The following is a 19,638-nucleotide window of genomic DNA, read 5'->3' on the forward strand; positions in this document are numbered from 1 at the left end:
CACAAAGAGAACCCATCAGACCCAGAGGGCACTCTGTGATTGCAAAGGGAGAAAAATAAGTCCCGTTTTGAAAAGTGTAGAATCTCTTTTTCTGGAAGGGGATTCTGTGCCAAGAAACAACAACAAAAAGCCACCCAAGCAGGGTCGGCACGAGACATCACCGGATCTTCCTTCAGGGGAGGGGAGATGGGGGTCTCACTTCTCCCTGCAGCTCTCCGGCGGCAGCCGACAGCCGGTCCTGGGGAGTGGAGGCTTCATAGGCCCAATCACTCCCTGGGAATCTGTCGCCCGTGTGTGCAGCCCCTGTAACTTCGTGGGGGTGGCAAGGCCTGCCTGGTAGTGCCGTGTGGACAGATGAAACCACAGGGAGTGTAGTGCACAAACATTTATTTACAAAAAGTCCAAGTTACATATGATACAGGCTTTTTACACACAGTAGTTTAAACAGAATTATTTTGATGTATTTTTACTACCAGAAGGTACAGAAAAAAAATTTAATAAACTAATCATTTTTGCTATTTTTATACAAAGTGACAGGTCATGCACACTTTTTTTTTTAAGTTTTAAAATCTTTTGCTAAGTGCAAATACTAGATTCCTCTCTCCAGTTTAAGGCAAGTAGAACAGGACTGTCGCTGGGCAGTCTCTGGCTTGGGGGAGCAAGCACTGTGGCCCAGAGAGGGAAAGGTGCCAGGCTGCCTCTGGGATTCCTGCCTTGTCCCTGTGACTGGCTAGTCTCTGTGGGTCTCCTATCTTCACATCTTGCAGCCATTTGCTGGCTGGTCAGAGTACTAAGGTCCCCTCTCCCCTGAACTCTAACTAGTGCAGGCTATTTCTCAAGAAGCCTGGGGTCCTCTGGAACACAGGCACCTAGACAGTCACTTCACAGACAGGTGGGGGACCTCATGCTAGCATCAAACTTGTGGCAACGACCTTCCCCCAAACAGCAACTGTGCTGCCGCAGGCCTGGGACCTGCCCCACCATCCAGGTCAAGGGGGATCATCAGAAACCGGGCACCCGTGGTTCCCTAGCAGCTGCTTGTGGCTATGAACAGCCCAAATTCATCTCAAAGGACAAGTCTTCAGTTTGGCCTTGGGGGGAAGCAATCATTCTTGCCTCTTCCTGTGCCAGGGGGGCTTCACATGCAGCCCACCCGGGGTGTGTCCCTTCAGCTGCCCAAAGCACCTCATGAAGCCCTGTGCCCTGGCTGGTTTCCTCCTTGGATGAACTGCGCCAAGGGGCTCAGGAGGTTTTGGTGTGTCTATTTGGTGGGATGTCCACTAGAAGCTCAACTGCTCTTGAGACCTCTGCTGTCTTGGGGATACACAGGGACCACGCTGTAAAGGTACTTAGACATGTCACCGTGCTCCATAGGGCACCCCCAGCAGGGCTCTCCCAAGGGACTGCCATTCAGGCTCCCGGCCAGGCAGGCCCCTCCTTGTTTCCTGCCCCACATGCAGAGGACTGCAAAGTCCTCCCTGGAGGAAAAGCAGGACGAAAAACAGGCAACTTAGCAGATTTCTGCCCATTTTAATCCTTGAAATACATGAAAAATGGATGGCAGTGGATGTCTATGCACAAGAACGCATGGTCCTGGGGCACGGCCTGTAGGCTCACCCCACTGCGGTCTGTGCACAGGTGCTGGGAACTTCCGGGAACGCCACAGCCATCAGAGATACAGCAGCAGTGACAGAGGCCAACACTGGGTCAGGCAGGGTCGCTCCCGCAGAGGCCTCTGCTCTGTACAGCGGAGGCGAGTGATGGGGCAGTGCCTCAGGCGGGCTGGGGCTGAACAGGCAACGGTGAGTGGGAAGGGGCAGGGATCCCCATGCCGACTCAGAGCTAGACTCGCCTGGCTGTGGGCAAGGGCAGCTCCATGGGCGGATGCTGGGTGTAGTCTGGGTCTTCTGTCCCCCTGTGGAAACCCACCACTACCACCAAACCTCTGGGGAGAAGCTGCTCATTACCAGTAACTGGGCTGCCTGGGAAAGCCACCAAGCCTGTCACAGGCGCCCGAAAGGACCTTTTGTTTGGCAAGATTCAGGACCATCCAGCCCTCACTGGCTGCCTGGCATGGGAAAACAGATTTGACTTTCCAGAGACTGAACGAGAGAAACTCTAGCAGGCCACAGACAACCCAGTAAGTTCAAAGTGAGTAAATGGCAAATATTTCTTTAAACTACAAAACAGAACTGATAGCACGAGATGGCTCTCTGTGGTCTCATCGGAGTGGGCCAAGGACGAGACCAGAATAGTCATGGCGGCGGTGGCGGCCTGGGGTTCTGGATGTGGGAGATAAAGTCTGCAGCCTCCCCACCCTGAGTGGTGCTCCCAGGCCTGGGGACATGGCTCTGCCACCGCCTCCCTGGGACCAACGGGCTTGAAGCAGCAGGGTGTACTCACTCTGGATGGGCTGCAGCACTGGGGTGGGGGCGGGGGGAGAACCCAGCCTTCACAACATGGTTCAGACAGCTCAGCTCTCTCCGAACTCGACTCCCTCCAACTGGGACTTCAGCTTTATCGAGAATCAGACTATACTGCGGTAAGGAAGGCCTATGTGGTTAACTGAGAGACTTCTGAGGTCTGCCAGGGGAGGGGACGGACTCAAACACTTCACTCATCTCTGTCTGCAGGGACAGGACTGACAGAGCAGAGACGAGCTACCTTGTGGTGAGGGTCCCTGCACTGTGGCTTGGACAGTGGAACTCTCTAGGGAGGCCCTACTCTCTGGTCCAGCAAGTGCCAGACCAATCCTTTTACAGGCACCTGAGGGCACTGGCCTGCTGGCCGCTCTTCAAGGGGCAGTAGCCCTTCCCAGGAAGGAGCAGGAAAAAAGCCAGCCTATCCTTTTGAGAGCCAAGTGCATGATCCCTACTCTGAAGGCATGGCCTTGGGGGCGAGGCGGGTAATCTACAGAACCCTGGCCCTGCACAGGCTGGGCTGCTCAGCGGCAGGGCTCCGGGGAGGAAGCAGGACACAGAGCTGTCAGAAGCGATGCCGTGGCTGCGGGCCGAAGTGCATAGGCAGGTTGTGCTCCAGCGGCACGTGGACAGGAGCGAAGTCGTAGTTGACACGCACATTGGGCAGAGGGGGCACGTAGGGCGCTGGGACTGGGCCCATGTTGAGAGGGAAGTTGTTGAACATGGGCCGGACGGGCGGCAGGGGGAAGGGCGGGTGCACGAAGGCATAGGGGGGGATCTGTGGCTGGTGCAGGTTCTGCGGGACGGGCCTCGGCAGGGCTTCGATCCTCTGGACTTTCTCTGGAGGCTTCTCCAAGGGGGGCCCGATGCGTTTGAAGGTGTTCTCTGAACAGGAGATGGGATTTAGTAGAGAAAACAAAACCAACTGTGCTTGCATGTGGGCTGGGACCAGGCCTGCATATCCTGCTCAGTCCCACCTGGCCCTAGCGGAGAGCCCACAGCACGAGGCCAGGCCAGGACTGTCTGACCTTCAGCATCATTCTTACCTATGGACACAGAAGGGGTAGCCGGGCATAAGGCTGATTAACGCGTGTATGCGCACCAACCCCCTCAGCTGTCCAAGCATTAGCTCAGAGATCACCCTGGAAAGTGGTAGATTCCGTGACTTTCCTTCAGAGCCAGGGCCTAGGGACTCCCAGAAACTCCACTTCATTCTTTTGTGACCTCAGAGAGGCAAGGGTGGGCCTACTGTCTTTTTAGTCCAGTGTGGGTGCGGTCTACCCCCTGAGCTCAAACTCATCCCGAGACCTCCTGATCATCAGGGGGATGCTGAAACTCTCCTACGCTTTCATAGCCTCTCCCATGGGAGTGGGATGGACGCCTGGTGGTCCCCGGCTGGGCAGAGGCCCGCCGTGAAGCCTGCCCCCCCACCCCCACGGAGGGCACGGGGCCGCGCCGGGGGAGCGCTTGCCTCCATTCTTTCTCTTCTGCTCCTCTTCAGCCTCCTTCTGGATTTCCTCAATCAGCTTCTCATCGTCCTCCTAGAGGAAGAGCAACAAGATGGTGAGCTTGCCCCAAGCAGTTCCATGCCATGCTGAGACCCCACTGGGAGCCGGGGGACGCCAGAGGGCGGCTAGTCAGCAGACGACTCATTTCCAGACCCAGAAAGCAGATTCCTTGCTTCATCACTGGGTGAGGCTCCCATGAGGAAGCCCACCTGAAAGGCTGAGGAGTGGGACTGTGCACAGTGCTGGCCACCTCCGGGAGGGGCAAGAGCCTGCTTTGTTCGTTAGGCCGCAAAGTTAGCAGAGAGAGAATCTTCTGCAGCTCGGGGTGGGAAGACTGATAATCCAAGGGTCTGGGGCGGGCAGGGCCAGAAGAGTTTCAGATCTAGAGTCTACCAACTCTGAGCTCCACACCCTTTTGTGCAAAGTCCAACAGAGTCTTACTGATTCTGTGACCTCAGGGGGGACAAAGGTCTACTCGGGCCAGCTGAGCCCTGAAGTTGGCCTTTAGCTTCTAGGTAACCGGCAGGCGACAGAAGGAATGGTGTCCTGACAGTCAAATGGTGGTTGGGGCGGGGACCCGCATGTGGGAGGAAGGGCGCAGCAGTTTAAGAGCGAGCTGAACCGAGTGGAACATCACCAACTTCGTGGACTTGAACTGAACGACCAACAGGCTTGTTTCCTGGGGTCTTCCAGCTGCTTCTCCGCGAATTAGGAGCAGTCACGCTGGGAGGAAGTGTGAGGAAGGCACTAGTACACAGTATGGGGGCCAGAAGGCAGAGCCAATCCCCACACTCGAGGAGGTGTTTCCTAGACAAGGCATTGGAGCCTGCCCCCATGGCCAGGTGTGTCCTGGCTGGGAGTGGTTTCAGTGACAGCTCGAATTTTCACACTGATCTGAGGCTCTGACCAACTGATGGCACCCAGCAAACTTGGGAGATGTGAATGGAGGACCCCTGAAAAGAGCATCTGAGCTGAAGAGAGCACCCTCCCTGGACAGCGGAGGGCGTGGGGGTCCCACCTGTGCGATGGGCAGTGTGGACGTTTACTTAGCGTGTTATTTTTTTTTAAGATTTTTAATGTATTTATTTGACAGAGATCACAAGTAGATGGAGAGGCAGGCAGAGAGAGAGAGGGAAGCAGGCTCCCTGCTGAGCAGAGAGCCCGATGCGGGGCTCGATCCCAGGACCCTGAGATCATGACCCGAGCTGAAGGCAGCGGCTTAACCCACTGAGCCACCCAGGCGCCCCTACTTAGCGTGTTATTAACGTCGCTGCCAAGACAGCGGCCAGGGACTTCACCACACAGTTCCGAACCTCAAGGACTTGAGAGTCGGGAGCAGCCTTTAAATCAGCGTGTATTGGACACCTGCTAGTGCCAGACACTGATCTAAGTTTGCTGGTTAAACTTCTGATTGACAAGACTAAAAGTCCTACTGATGGAATGAGTAAATAGTTATGTAATATTCCCTTTGGTAGATAAAAAAAAATCTTAGAACAGGGGCACCTGGGTGGCTCAGTGGGTTAAGCCTCTGCCTTCAGCTCAGTTCATGATCTCAGGGTCCTGGGACCGGGCCCCATGTCGGGCTCCCTGCTTGGCGGGGATCCTGCTTCTCTCTCTCTTTCTGCCTGCCTCTCTGCCTGCTTGTGATCTCTGTCTGTTAAACAAATAAATAAAATCTTAAAAAAAAGAAAAAAAAGAAAATTGTAGGACAGAATTGCTGGGGGCCGGAGGCTCTGTGGGCAATAGCAGAGGCCCTGTTAAATTCACAGACATTTCCCCACCTACAGGCACTGAATGATGGACTGAACTCAGTGTCTCTAGATTCTTACCACGTTCTTTCTGACATTCGGAAATTCTTAACACACAAATCTTTCTCAGCCTCACCTTGCAGGTGTTCTGAGCAAGGCAGGAGGAAGAGGAGAGAACTACCAGGTGCCAAAAGAAACCCTCGGGGGCACCATGTCTGTCTCTCAGGTTAACATATGCCAAATTCTCCAGTAAAAACTCCAAGGCCCGGTCGTCCAGTCTCCCCGTGAACACTCCAAACGAGGGAATGGAGTCCTCTACAACGGAACCACTAAGCCAACTGATGCAAAGGGCTCCGAGAACTCCGTATGGGTTGGTGGGCACAGTCTGAAGGTTTCCGTCTGCATGCAGAGATACATCCTATCGATTATCTAGAGGAGGAGGAGTTGACAAACCTCTTCACTTTGGTGCCAGTGGACCGTCCAGGACAAAAAGATTTTTAATGAGGGGGGTAGATCCGGAGAACTGTCAGGTGGGAGAGCAGGGCTCTGTGGTATCTCCCACGAAGCGAGTTAAAACATCCGAGTCTTGATACCTCATCTGTAAAATGGGCTGTTGTAAGGATGGAATGAGCTTAAGTAGGTAAAGGACTTGGCACAGATCACTCACTATTAAAGACAGGAAGTTCATGGAAAACAGCAGAAATAAAGATTTTAGAAAGATTAGAAGCTTCAAGAAAGAGTGGAGAGACTGGGAGATGTCCTAACACTTGCCTCTGTGGCTTCTTCATGGGGCAGGTGCCTGGCTTCCTGTGTTAATTAGGGCCACTGAGTAAACCGTCAGTTGCAGCTAGAATAAGGGTCAGATGGTTCAGATTTCAACTTCTCTGACTGGTTGGAGTCACCGGACACTATTTAGAAACTAACAATGAAAAGCTTTTTAATATACGTATTTTTAAATTACATTTTTAGCTAAATGTGTTAGACTCTAAGGTGAAGATTTCTTATTTCATCCAGGGCAGGGGTTCCTTCCCAAGCAATTTCTCTTAAGCATTTAAAGCTCCTCAAGTCAAGAGTGAAATTTTATACATACTTTACCATAACTAAAAATGTAACATTAACAAAAAGAGTAAATGTGGCAAGCTTTAGAGTTACTTTGAGATAAAAGACGAAGACTGGTCCCTTTGGGTTTGGGCTGAAGGACAGATGGGCTCCCGAGGCCTTTCTGAAGGTATGTTCCCTTAGGAAACATTCTAGGAGCCCCAAGTGTCACCATTCATGGTGAACGAGGACACTTGCAAAAAAGGCTTGCCACTCTGTAATCTAGGACACACCTAGGCTGCTGGAAGCAGGGAACAATAGGAGGAAAGCAGATGAGAGAGCCGGGTGCAGTGGCCAGGTCACTGAAGTACTTGAACTCCAGCACCCCCGGAAGGGGCTGAGTCACCCACAGGAAATCCAGGCAAGCTGGGGCGACAGGCCATGGCAAGTCTTATCTTCGAGCAGCACTGGCCTCCTAATGGGCAGACAGCTGGCGCAGTGGGAAGAACTCCTGTTCTGGGGCTCTAGAGAGCTGGGCTTGAGGACCCTGTTACACTCTACCACCTGACCTGGAGCCCATTCACAGCAGCTTTACGTGAGAAGCAGATGATCTTCCTTTTACAAAGTGCCAGGCTCAGCGACAGCAAGAACGGAAGCTAATGTTTGCTGAGGGCTTACTATGTGCCAGCTCCTGCTGTAAGCACTTCACAGAGACTGAGTCTTCCTAACAGCTCCAGAGTTAGGCCCTATTAACTAATTCCCGTATTACAGATGTGGAAACGGAAGCACAGTGAGGTTTAAGCCCAGGCCTTCCACTCTGGAGGCTGAAGCTCTTAACCACATAAACCACAGGTTTCTGAACTGGAGCTTCTGCAGCAAGGACTGCAAGGCCCCTGGAACTCTGCCCACCCTGCCCTGAGCACCATCAGAGGCCCTGCCTTGTTCTAGAATGAGTTCATCTTATCCTCCTTGAAATACAAGAGGGTTCCTTCTCTCTGGGATAGGCAGAACTCCGAAATCTCCTTTTTCCACTAAATACAAGAGAATAGGGCAAAACAAAATGCCTCCATTCAAGAGGACGAACGGCCAACACAGCAAAGAGGGTCACTTCCCTGGAAATTTTTAGGGAATTCTTTTCTTGGTCAGCTCACCCAGAAATGCACGTATCATCCCTTAAAAAAGATCCATTAGCCAGTGTCTGACTGGCTTCCCTTGGCACCAGGCCTTTGAGACAAAGCCAGCAGATCCCTCTCACCACCTCCTGTCTTCTCACCCAGATGGAGCCAGGAGCTCCAGGGCCCACAAACCTCACCTCCGAGCCAGAAAGCCAAGGTGCAGGCCAGGGTCTACCACTGAGGCCCCAAAGGACTTACTGGCTCACAGTGGTAGGGTCTCCTGTTGCCTCTGACTGGGCTACTGTTCTTAGTCCCTCTCCAGAGCAGGAACACACACTTCTACATTTCCCTGCCTGACATGCTTTCTCGTGAGGCTACCAACTTACTTGCATATCACAGTGTCCCATGAATTTTCTTTCTGCAACAAAAAACCGGTGTTTTTGATTCTCATATACATTAAAGCAATTTTGGGAGAAAAAGTTTAACAACACCCAAATAAAAAAGTGACCAGTAATTTCTTTCCAGAGAGAACTCCTGGGAATGTTCTGGCCCACTTCTCACTGCTTGTGCTTGTATCCCTGCCTCGCTCAGAGACCCCACCCCCCATCCCGAGGTTCTCTTCTAGAAGGCCGTGCTCGGCACACTCAGGTCCCACCTCCCTGTGTCTTGCTTTAGTTCATATGCACACCCTTAGCGTCTCTTCCAGCTATGGGGGAGTGGGTGACATTCTACCTGCGAGGAAACAGGCTCTGAGATGCAGTTACATGCTGAAGATGACGGAGCTGTGAGAAGTGCCGCTGGGACCAGCACAGAGCCTGTGGTTCCTTCTGGGCTCGCATCCCCGAGGGTGCCTGGGCAGTCAGCGCCCCTCTGCCTGCTCTGTCCTCTGCAGGGCTGGAGGCCAAGCTGGACACTCTTGAGACCCAAGCTCCCCGTCAGCCTCTGCCCACCTGGGCTGGCTGGGAACCACAGGAGGAAGAGACGGTTCTGTTGGTAGTCACCACACTGGGCACCCCAACAGGCCTTAGTGAATGGACACAAGGGTGACACGTCCTCCTGTACTCCTCCACCTGGCTTTTGGCGTGGGATTTAAGATGGATCCAGTAGGCCTGGATGACTTCCACTCTCTGTATGCTTCCTGGCCCCTTCTGATCTTGGTGAAAATTTCCACACAGATCCATGGAATGTGCATATAAGCAAGGCTAGGCTGAAAGAGGAGGAGGTGTCAAGCAGACACCAGTCGGCGGTCAAAATGTCCCGGGACGGTGGGTCTCAAAAGACTAAGTATAATGGGGGCACCAGGGTGGCTCAGGTCATGAAGCCAGGGTCCTGGGATCGAGCCCCATGTCGGGCTCCCTGCCCAGCAGGTAGCCTGCTTCTTCCTCTCCCTTTACCCCCCCCTTTTTTTTTTTTTTTAAAGATTTTATTTATTTGTCAGAGCGAGCGAGAGCGAGCACAGGCAGACAGAGTGGAAGGCAGAGTCAGACGGAGAAGCAGGCTCCCTGCGGAGCAAGGAGCCCGATATGGGACTCGATCCCAGGACGCTGGGATCATGACCTGAGCCGAAGGCAGCTGCTTAACCAACTGAGCCACCCAGGCGTCCCACCTTTACCCCTTCTTCCTGCTTGGGCTGTCAAATAAATAAATAAAATCTTTATTAAAAATAAAAAAAAGACTGAGTATAACGAAACACCAGGCTAGAGTACAAGAGAACCACCTAAGCACTTTTTATCACTACCCATGGCCACTCTGGGCAGGGAGCCCACAGACCACAACCAGATGCGACAAGGACTGTGAAGGGAACGAGCACAGCCCCCACGGTGGGCCAGTGCACCCCAAATGCAGTGCCGAGGATAAAGGAATACAGCAGAATGGGGCGTGGAGTCTTAATGCCCCAGGAATCTGGAGGAATACTTTAAAGGAAGAAATGAGTGGGTTGCATCTTAACAGGAAGAAGGTTTTATTTCCTCTCCTTGAATTCCTTTGAGCTCAGCAGGACACAAAGTGTTGGCCTGACTCGAAGGACTTGGACACGCCTGCTTCACATGGAGGCAGCGGGGAGCACGGCGAGGGCACGAGGCTGATGGCAGGGGCCGGGCTTCTCCAAAACACAGACTCAGCACGGCAGTCGCTGGCAGGAAGTGAGGTAGAGTTCGCCAGAGAGATTTTAATTAAGAAAAAGCAGCCCAAACCTGGACTCTGTAACCCGCCCCTCAATAAGGAAGCTTTGCAGCTCTGCCTGAGCAGCAGGATCTGGACAGGAGGAAACGGAGAAGCTGCAAATGGTCTGAGAAAGAGGAGGTTTCTGCCAATCAGACATTGACAGTGATCACCACCACAGGCTGAAGGGTCCTAAAATAGATGTGTGAACACTTGGCCTCAGGCTGCTCTTGTCAAAGCTTTGAAAAGTCCCTTTGAGCAGTTTTATTTCTGATCACCATGGCTGGCGGCGGCTAGCCTGCTGTTCAGCCTCCTGTGACCACGGAGGAAGGATGGGTGACTTTTCTTCTTCATTTAACTTTCCTCCCCTTAAAAAGGTGACTGGGAATTCCAAGTCAACTGCTGCTTCCCTCCTGTGATTTTGGGGGTGGGGTTGGGGCTGGGATCCAGGTCATGTGTGGCCACAGCTGTTGTTAATAAACTTGCAATGATTTCATAAAAGGCTTCCCAAGGACTGAGGATTTAGTTTCAAATTATTCCCAGATCGGCTGCAGATCGCCGAGCAACACCAGACCCTAACCCCCAGCTCCAGCTGTCCCCCTGCAACAGGAAATTGGGGGGAGGAGGGTGAGGCGCAGCCTGAAGTGGCACATGCTGTGCAGCTGGGGTCTGGAATGGCCTGGGGCGGGGGGTGGGGGGTTGGACGAGGTGCCGAGGTGCCGGGGAGGTGCAAGGGCAGCAAGGACAGCAGGCTCTCAGGTCACAGAGACCCAGCACCCGAATGCTTTTCCATCTAGAGCTCCCCCATGCGGACTTGGAGGCAGCATGGAATGTGGCCATCTTTGGACTCCCGTCAGGGTCAAGTGCTCAGCCTGGGGCCTTCGGGCATTTGCCGAAGATGACCCATATTTACATGCTGCCACCCTCCTTGGTAAAGTCCTCAGTGACACCTAAACCCATCAAGCACACTGTCAAGCTTTGGAGATGCCAGGCCCCACCTCTACCATCGGCAGCTTGCTCAATGGGGAAAGGGTCTAGCGATGGTCCCACCCCGCTATGGAGGCCCAGCTGGTTCCCTGGGCTCCGGACCCCCATGGGCACCTAAAATGGTGAGCTGCCAAATTTGTGACCTGTCACTCCAGAGCGTGGAGACTTCTGGAGTAAAGGGAGCCGACATCTGATCCAAGACCTGGGCTTGCATTCCACTTTTACCAAGTGACCCGAATTTCATTTTCCTCATCTGTGGACTGGGAAAGCGGTCATAAGTGACCCGAAATAAGATGCTGAGGCAGGGGACTCACATTACCACCTTTGTTTCTTTTGTAGAAGGTACACCTAAAATGGTACGGAAAGAGAGGTGCCTGATTGGCTCAGTTGGTACAGCATGCAACTCCTGATCTCAGGGTCAGGAGTTCAAGCCTCACATGGGGCACAGAACTTACTACTATTATTATTTTTTAAGATTTTATATATTTGAGAGAGAGAGAGAGAAGAGAGAAAAGTAGGCTCCCTGCTCAGCAGGGCTTAATCCCAGGACCCTGGAATCATGACCTAAGCCAAAGGCAGAAGCTTCACTGATTGAGCCACCCAGATGCTCCAGCACAGAGCTGACTTAAAAAAAAAAAAAGAAGAAGAAAAGAAAAGAAAAGAAAAGAAAAAAGAAAAAGGTAAGCAACATTGAAACCAAAATCCAGTTAATGATTTCACCTTTGGTCTACCTTTCCCATGGGCCTTCTGCCTCTCCTGGGCCCACTCTGAAAAGCTCTTCTCCCTTCCATTCCTGCAACACGCCCTCCTTTTCCTGACACGGGTCTCAGAGTTGTGCGTGGCCTCTGCAAACCAGCCCCGGAAGGGAGACGCTGGGCCCTGGGCTAGTCTGCATGGCGTTGGAGCCATAGGTGGGAGAAGGCAGGTGGGTGTCTTAAAGACACCAAGAGAAGCAGCCGTGGCTGCAGCCCCGTGCTAGGTTTATGGACCACAGCCTTTGCAGAAGTGGAATGACACATCTGCCTTAGAGAATTATTGCAGAATTAAATATATTAGCCCAGGTCGATGTCACATTCGATTCAATGTAGGCTTGGGAAAAATAAGTCAGTCTCCTGACCAAGTGGCTAGGCGGTAATGGTATCAAACTGTACATTGGTTGCAAAAGCCCCAGGGTTTTATTTGAATTGAACAATCTTTTACATCCAAAAATCAAAGAGGTTGTGGAAAATAATTCTGTGCAGTTTCTGGTAACCAACACCCAAGATAAACACTGACTTTGTTTTGTATAAGAAAAAAATGCTGTTGAGAATTCTGCGCCACTTCTTGAATCCAGACGGCCAGGGGACTCTGGAGAGGACCAGGGCGTCTGCCGCCAAGCTGTGCTGTGCCAGCCCTGCCGCTCCCTCAGCTGCAGGGGGTTCGGACCCAGTCAAGCACTAGGACGCCTCCCTCTGTGGCAAAATAACATCTGCTGACTTCTGTGTCAACATGTGGCTTTGCATTCTGCCCCCCAATCAGAAAAGTGTGGTTTGCTTTTTTTCCCCCTTCCTTTTAAAAAGACATCTTGCTTTTTAAGACTTGTGGCTGAATGTTTTTGGCTTCGTTCTGATAACACTGAAGGCAAGTTACATTCATCATTTTAGTTCTCATACAGAGTTCGTTTGGGTTCCCAAGCAATCTCTAGTCATTAAGGGATAAAACGCGACTTCTCTCCAAACCACGAAGGGACGAAGAGATTCTTCCTGGCCTTGCTGGTTAATTAAGCCAGAGAAAAGGCCTGGATGACAGGGCATGCTTTGTTTCCCTGAACTTCTGAATGGCTTTGTGTTCTCAGAAGCCCCAACAGATGCTGGCTTGGAATCCAATCAGTCTCCTGGTGAGAATCAAGGAAACGGGGCTGATCCCAGATTTGATGGGAATGGACAAATGGAACCAAATCTCTGGCTATGGCTGCCCGAGGAAATCAGAGGGATTTGTATTTGCCTGACCTTCCTTTTGAACGTTATTTTGAGCAAATACAGAACCCTTCTCAGGGTGGAAGACAATGATTCAATAAGAAAACAAGGGAGCAGTCACATGGTACGACACCCAAACAAGGTGTAAAGGACACAAAAAACCTTTAACTCATTCCACACGTAGTAGGAAAAGGGAGGCTGCAGGAGAAGGAACAAGAATGAGCAGGAGCAGAAAGGAAAACAGTGCCGGCCGAGGAGAGGCCAGCAGCTGAACACCTTCTGCTGCGTAACTCTGCTTAGCTCTTTGTTTCTGGAAGGCAGCGTGGTGTGTGTTTGTGTGGGGACGACTCAGAGAACTTCATAGGAGATGCAGCTGAAGGAAAAGAGTCCTATTTCCTCGCGTAAGAGATGCTGAGGCCTGGGTATGCTGGCTGCATGGCGTGGAGGAAGTGAGTCAGCAGAGCTGCCAGGGCCCAGGAAGGTTTGTCCTAGAAGGCAGCACACGTTACCTTGCCGAGCACTTGCCATTGGCGGCTGGACCTCCTTCCACTGAACCAAACCAGCAACAGAAGGGTGACCTGTCTACTTCCAAAGTCTGCCCTTTCCTTCAGTGACTAGGGGTGTGCTGGAGGGTGAGGGGCGGGGAAGGAAGGCTTGCTGAGACTCTCAGTGGGTGGCAGAGCTGCCCAGTCAGAGCCATTCCTGGGTCCCTCTGCCCAATCTTCTGCCCAGTGAGGAGGTGGCTTCTGACACGCACACAGCTGGTTTCCATTGAGGACTATTTTTCAAAACTGGGAACTCCCAGAATTGGGGTTAGGCCAGGAGAATGGTTTGCTGTGGTTCTCACATTGGGCGGGCCTGCCCCTGACATCGCCTCTTGGTAGGCCTGCCGGACATGTTCGAAACCAGGGGTAAAGTCTGATGACTAACAACCTATGTTTTGGCTTACGAAGTGCTGGTATGAAACATAAGTTGTTAAGATACTTGGATTAATGGCCAATCTTGAAAAATCAGAACATAGGGGTGCCTGGGTGGCTCAGTGGGTTAAAGCCTCTGCCTTCGGCTCAGGTCATGATCCCAGGGTCCTGGGATCAAGCCCTGCATTGGGCTCTCTGCTCTGCAGGGAGCCTGCTTATTCCTCTCTCTCTCTCTGCCTGCCTCTCTGCCTACTTCTGATCTGTCAAATAAATAAATAAATAAAATCTTAAAAAAAAAAATCAGAAGATATTAAAGTCCAGAGTTCCACCTCCTCTGGAGAATCTGAAGCCATGGTAACCATGAGCAGAATTTCACCTGGTGACAATCTGTGGGAAAGGAGGAGCAGCCCTGGATATGACCTATACCCTCTCTGGTTTGTCCCTGTGGTAACTTGGGTCTACGACCCCAGCTACACGCTGTTGGTGTTCTATGCTGAACAGTGAGCCTGATGGGGGGCTCAATCCCAAGACTCTGGGATTATGACCGAAGCCGAAGGCAGCAGCTCAATGGACTGAGCCATCCAGGTGCCTGAGCACAGAACTGTTGATCTTGGGGTCAAGAGTTTCAGCCCCATGTTAAGTGTAGCGATTACGTAAATAAAAACCTTAAAAAAAAAAAAAAAATATATATATATATATATATATATATATATATACACATATATATATATATATTTTAAACAGATTAAATTCTCATTTAATGTGTTTCTGGTCTCCATTTTGTCTCTCAGATCTAGTTATTAGCTCACTTAGTTTTGATTAGTGTAGCTTAATAAAAATTAGTCTCCTTTACAAAACTGGAGGTAATTTTTTAAGGGGGAAAAAAAAAGCCTTACTGAACTTAAATGGGAATTGCAGCAAATGATTGAAGTGGTATGTCTTTAATACCAAGTCTTGTCTCTGAGGGATAATGGGCTTCTCCAGGATCAGGTCAGCAACTTCCCGGTCCTCAGGGAAGCTGAGGAGTCACTGGCTGTCACCAGGCCTCCAGGGGCCTTGGGCTGGGGCACTTCCTCAGGCCTTTGCTCTGAGTTAGCAGGGTTTTCACTTAAGCTCAATCTTTTTGGTAGGACAAGTCCTGGCACATACTGCACTGCTGTTCTTTTTTTTTTTTTTTTAAAGATTATTTATTTATTTGACAGGTAGAGATCACAAGTAGGCAGAGAGAGAGAGGAGGAAGCAGGCTCCCCACTGAGCAGAGAGCCCGATGTGGGGCTCGATCCCAGGACCCTGAGATCATGACCTGAGCTAAAGGCAGAGGCTTAACCCACTGAGCCACCCAGGCGCCCCTGCACTGCTGTTCTTACAGAGAGTTTCAAACTTGAAAATTATTTTAAGAAGAACTGATACAGTTTATATTAAAGCTTACTTAAGAACAAAGCATGGGGCCCCTGGGGGCTCAGCCATTAAGTGTCTGCCTTCGGCTCGGGTCATGATCCCAGGGTCCTAAGATCGAGCCCCGCATAGGGCTCCCTGCTCGGCGGGGAGCCTGCTTCTCCCTCTTCATCTCCCCCTGCTTGTGTTCCCCTTCTCGCTGTCTCTCTCTGTCAAATAAATAAATAAAATCTTTAAAAAAAGATCACAATTTAGAAAAAAAAAAAAAAAAAACAAAGCATATTTCTCTGTATGTTCACGTCTCTTGATGTCCTTCAACATAGTTTAATGGTGTTCTTCATTTTTCTTGTTAAAGTAATTTCTAGGCTATTTTATGATTTATATTGTTATATAACGTGAATGACAGTGAATGACATTCTGTGTATTTATTTTGTATCTAGACATCTTTCTACTGCTTCTAATAGCTTTCCAGTTGATTATTTTGTCTTTTCTCAGGCTGAAATTGGTAGATTTCTCTACCATTATTATGTATAAAAGTACTTAGAATGGGGTCTGAAACACAGTGGGTACCCAATGAACACAGGCAATTACGTTCTATTGTCTTAGCTAACTGAACTGACTAGCAGTTCCAAAACGAAATAGTGGTAATAGTCTCATATTTGATTTTTTGGTAATGCTTCTATGTATTTCACTATTAAAAACATGCTAAGGACTGTTCTGAAATATGGGGTTACAAAAATACCCTTCTAGGGGCGCCTGGGTGGCTCAGTGGGTTAAAGCCTCTGCCTTTGACTAAGGTCATGATCCCGGGGTCCTGAGATTGAACCCCACATCGGGCTCTCTACTCTGCAGAAAGCCTGCTTCCTCTTCTCTCTGCCTGCCTCCCTGCCTACTTGTGATCTATCAAATAAATAAAATCTTAAAAAAAAAAAAAATCCTTCTGATACTGTTCTTTAAACCTTAAATCAAGAATAGGTATGTGGGGGCGCCTGGGTGGCTCAGTGGGTTAAAGCCTCTGCCTTCGGCTCCGGTCGTGATCCCAGGGTCCTGGGATTGAGCCCCGCATCGGGCTCTCTGCTCAGCGGGGAGCCTGCTTCCTCCTCTCTCTCTCTGCCTGCCTCTCTGCCTACTTGCGATCTCTACCTGTCGAATAAATAAATAAAATCTTTAAAAAAAAAAAGAATAGGTATGTGATTTTATTGTATCTTTAACCATTTAAAGTTATCATATGGTGAGTTATGTCAATAAAGCTCTTAATACTGAACCATCCCTGCATTTCTGGAACAGTCTCACTTGGTTATAGTTTTTTTCTAGATTTTATTTATCTGAGAGAGAGAGAGAGTTTGAGACTGAATGGGGGGTAGCGACAGAGGGAGAGGAGAGACAGAGAGGACAGAGCAGACTCCCTGCTAAGCATGGAGCCCCATTCGAGGCTCAGTCTCAGGATCTCGAGATCATGACCTGAGCCCAAATCCAAACCAGACACTCAACTACTGGGCCTCGCAGGACACCCAATCACTTGATCCTAGTTTCTATTTGCTGATATATTCCTATATTTTCCAAAGTCACAATGTGTTACGTATATGGAGAATCCCTTTCATTATGTTACCTTACCAACATTTTCCCCTACAAAGCAACAAGCAGCCGTGCATTCACTTACAGTGGGGTCGGTCCAGAGAGAGCATCTCGAACACTCCTGGCAAGGGGCTCCCGGTGAGCGAGGATGCTGGCAGAAATGGTCATATCCGTTGATAGATACGCGACAGAGGTAGCACATTTGGGCGCCACAGCGGCAAGACATGCGGTTGCAGCCTTCAGACTTGATGAGGCCAGTCCCGCACTTGTGGCATTTTCTAATGCGGGCTGCAGTCATTTTTTCTTCACTGAGAAAAGAACACATGAATGGAGACAGGAGGTAAGAGGACAAAGAGAGAAAAGCACGCTAGGCACTAAGTACATCTTCCCACAGGTGATTGCCTAGACCTTTTGGTGACATCTGAAGAGTGAAAAGAACCTGTGCTTTGGAGTTGAGAACTCCATTCAGTTCATTATCTCTATGGCCCTGGATGAAGTACTCAACTGCTTGGAGACTCAGTTTTCTCATTTTAAAATTAGGAAAACCCAACTTTCTTCATCATCTTTTTTTTAAATTTTATTTTTATTTTTTTTAAAAGATTTTATTTATTTATTTGACAGAGAGAGATCACAAGTAGGCACAGAGGCAGGCAGAGAGAGAGAGAGGCAGGCAGAGAGAGAGAAAGGGGAGGAAGCAGGCTCCCTGCTGAGCAGAGAGCCCAATGCAGGACTCGATCTCAGGACCCTGAGATCATGACCTGAGCCGAAGGCAGTGGCTTAACCCACTGAGCCACCCAGGTGCCCCTCTTCATCATCTTTTGAGGATTATTACAGGTAAGACAGCAAGCACCCTGGCACAGTGCCTGATACCTACCATTTAGAAAATTACTATTTTGTTATAGGAGTCCCTGCAGGCTTAAAACGGGAGAGAAAAACTCAAGGTCTTCCTTGATAATGTGTTTTATATACGCAAACTGGCTGACGAAGAGCCACCAAGCCTAAACCTTAGTTATATACACATTTTGGGTTTTACATATATATATATATTTTTAAATGTTGGCGGAGAGAAAGAGGAAGGGGTAGGAGGGAGAGAGAGAATTCTGAGCAGGCTCCACGTCCAGTGCGGAGCCTGACATGGGGCTTATCTCATGACCCTGAGCCGAAAGCAAAAGCTGGACTCTTAACTGACTAAGTCACCCAGGCGGCCCCCTCCAACCCTGGATTTTAAAAACTTCGTGTGGGGGCGCCTGGGTGGCTCAGTGGGTTAAGCCGCTGCCTTCGGCTCAGGTCATGATCTCAGGGTCCTGGGATCGAGTCCCGCATCGGGCTCTCTGCTCAGCAGGGAGCCTGCTTCCCTCTCTCTCTCTCTCTGCCTGCCTCTCCATCTACTTGTGATTTCTCTCTGTCAAATAAATAAATAAAATCTTTAAAAAAAAAAAAAAAAAAAAAACTTCGTGTGGGATGGGGAGACACAGATGGGAGACAATCCGACAGCCAGTTTAGAACTTCTTCCTGTTGGCAAGTGCCCACCTCCTTGTCAAAATCCCACATTCTCAGGCCCCCTTTTAAGCGAGAGTGTCGGCATGTCCTTGAGGAGTTGTAGGCCCTGGCCAATGGGAAGCCTGTAGGAAAGCTACTTGTTTCCAGAAGCAATTTAACTGATATGGAGGGTCAGATGATGAGAGCCAAAATGACACATCTTGGCTCTTTACCAAGAGCTGGCACTGCTGAATTAGTTTCTTCTGTAGTGCCCTGTTCCTAACTCTAAGACAACACTTGCTACCCTGGCCTATAACTGTCTGTCTTCCTCTACTAAGCTGAGTTCCTCGAAGGTGTCAGAAAGCATGCCTATGGAGACTAGGGAAGGCAGGAATGACCCCAACAGTGGAGAAGCCCTGAAAGTAGGACTTAACCCAGTGCTCTGAGAACTGCTTCTCTTTCCAAGCAGGAAGCCAGGGTGGTGGCCAGGGAAATGCTTCCCTGCGAAGACTCAACAGTCTGGGGATGAGTTCTGACCTGCAGGCTCTGTCCTTACAGTGAGAAAAAGCCTTCTTCCTCCCACAGGTCCCAGGGTTTCTGCTAAGTAAGGGAAGCCAGGGGAGTCTAGAGTCAAGACAAGTGTTTTTAATTATTGATATTTAGAAGACAGTCATAGTTTGTGCCTTAAATGCTAGATCATGTGCTTAAAAATAGAAAAATGAACTGGAAATTGGTTGCTATTCATTTAGGTCTAATTTTTGAATGGTCCAAAAGGCAGGAAGGCTCTAGCTTGAAAAGAATTCAAACCCAGTTCAAGTTACAGAGGAACAAATGAGTTCTAAGTTTTGCTGAGCAGGAAACATCAAGGAGACAAAGTTTAAATAAAGTGAATTTGTTATTGTCAACTTAACATAGCACACATGTTCATGATTTCGGTTACTCAGAATCTGTGAAGATACTTTTCAATGCTCCCTGTAAAGACTTAGAAGGTTCTGATGCCAAAGTGTCCAAGATGAAAACCTGTGGCCAAGACACAACCACAATTTTCTATAGCATAAGCTTTCTGTGTCAGAGCACCTTCAAGACTGATGTGGGGCTTGAGGCTGTCATGCTTTGGGGGCTTGGGGCTGGCTGACATTCTCCCTGGGTAGCTACTATGGCTACAGTACGGAAGAGAAGTTGATGAAAAGAACCAAGGTTGGGCCGCCTGGGTGGCTTAGTCAGTAAAGTGCCCAATTCTTGCTCTTGGTTTAGGTCTTAATTTCATGGTCATGAGTTTGAGCCCTGCACTGGGGCTGGACATGGAGCCTACTTAAAAAAAAAAAAAAAAAAAAAAAAAAA

The 19,638-nt window shown here is 49.9% G+C and overlaps 1 protein-coding gene across 1 annotated transcript in view; it reads right to left on the minus strand.

The window, feature by feature from the left end:
• Nucleotides 1-370: 370 nt before the first annotated feature.
• Nucleotides 371-19,638, minus strand: part of RNF216 (ring finger protein 216) — a 159,594-nt gene continuing 140,326 nt past the window's right edge. The window contains exons 16-17 of the mRNA XM_059414360.1: nt 3,892-3,961; nt 371-3,305 (exon numbers count right to left, since the gene is read on the minus strand). Coding sequence (XP_059270343.1) covers nt 2,986-3,305; nt 3,892-3,961 — 390 coding nt within the window. The 3' untranslated portion in view covers nt 371-2,985. The remainder of the gene's footprint in view (nt 3,306-3,891; nt 3,962-19,638) is intronic.

This window comes from Mustela nigripes, chromosome 11 (genome assembly GCF_022355385.1).
Source record: "Mustela nigripes isolate SB6536 chromosome 11, MUSNIG.SB6536, whole genome shotgun sequence".
NCBI classification, from domain to species: domain Eukaryota; kingdom Metazoa; phylum Chordata; class Mammalia; order Carnivora; family Mustelidae; genus Mustela; species Mustela nigripes.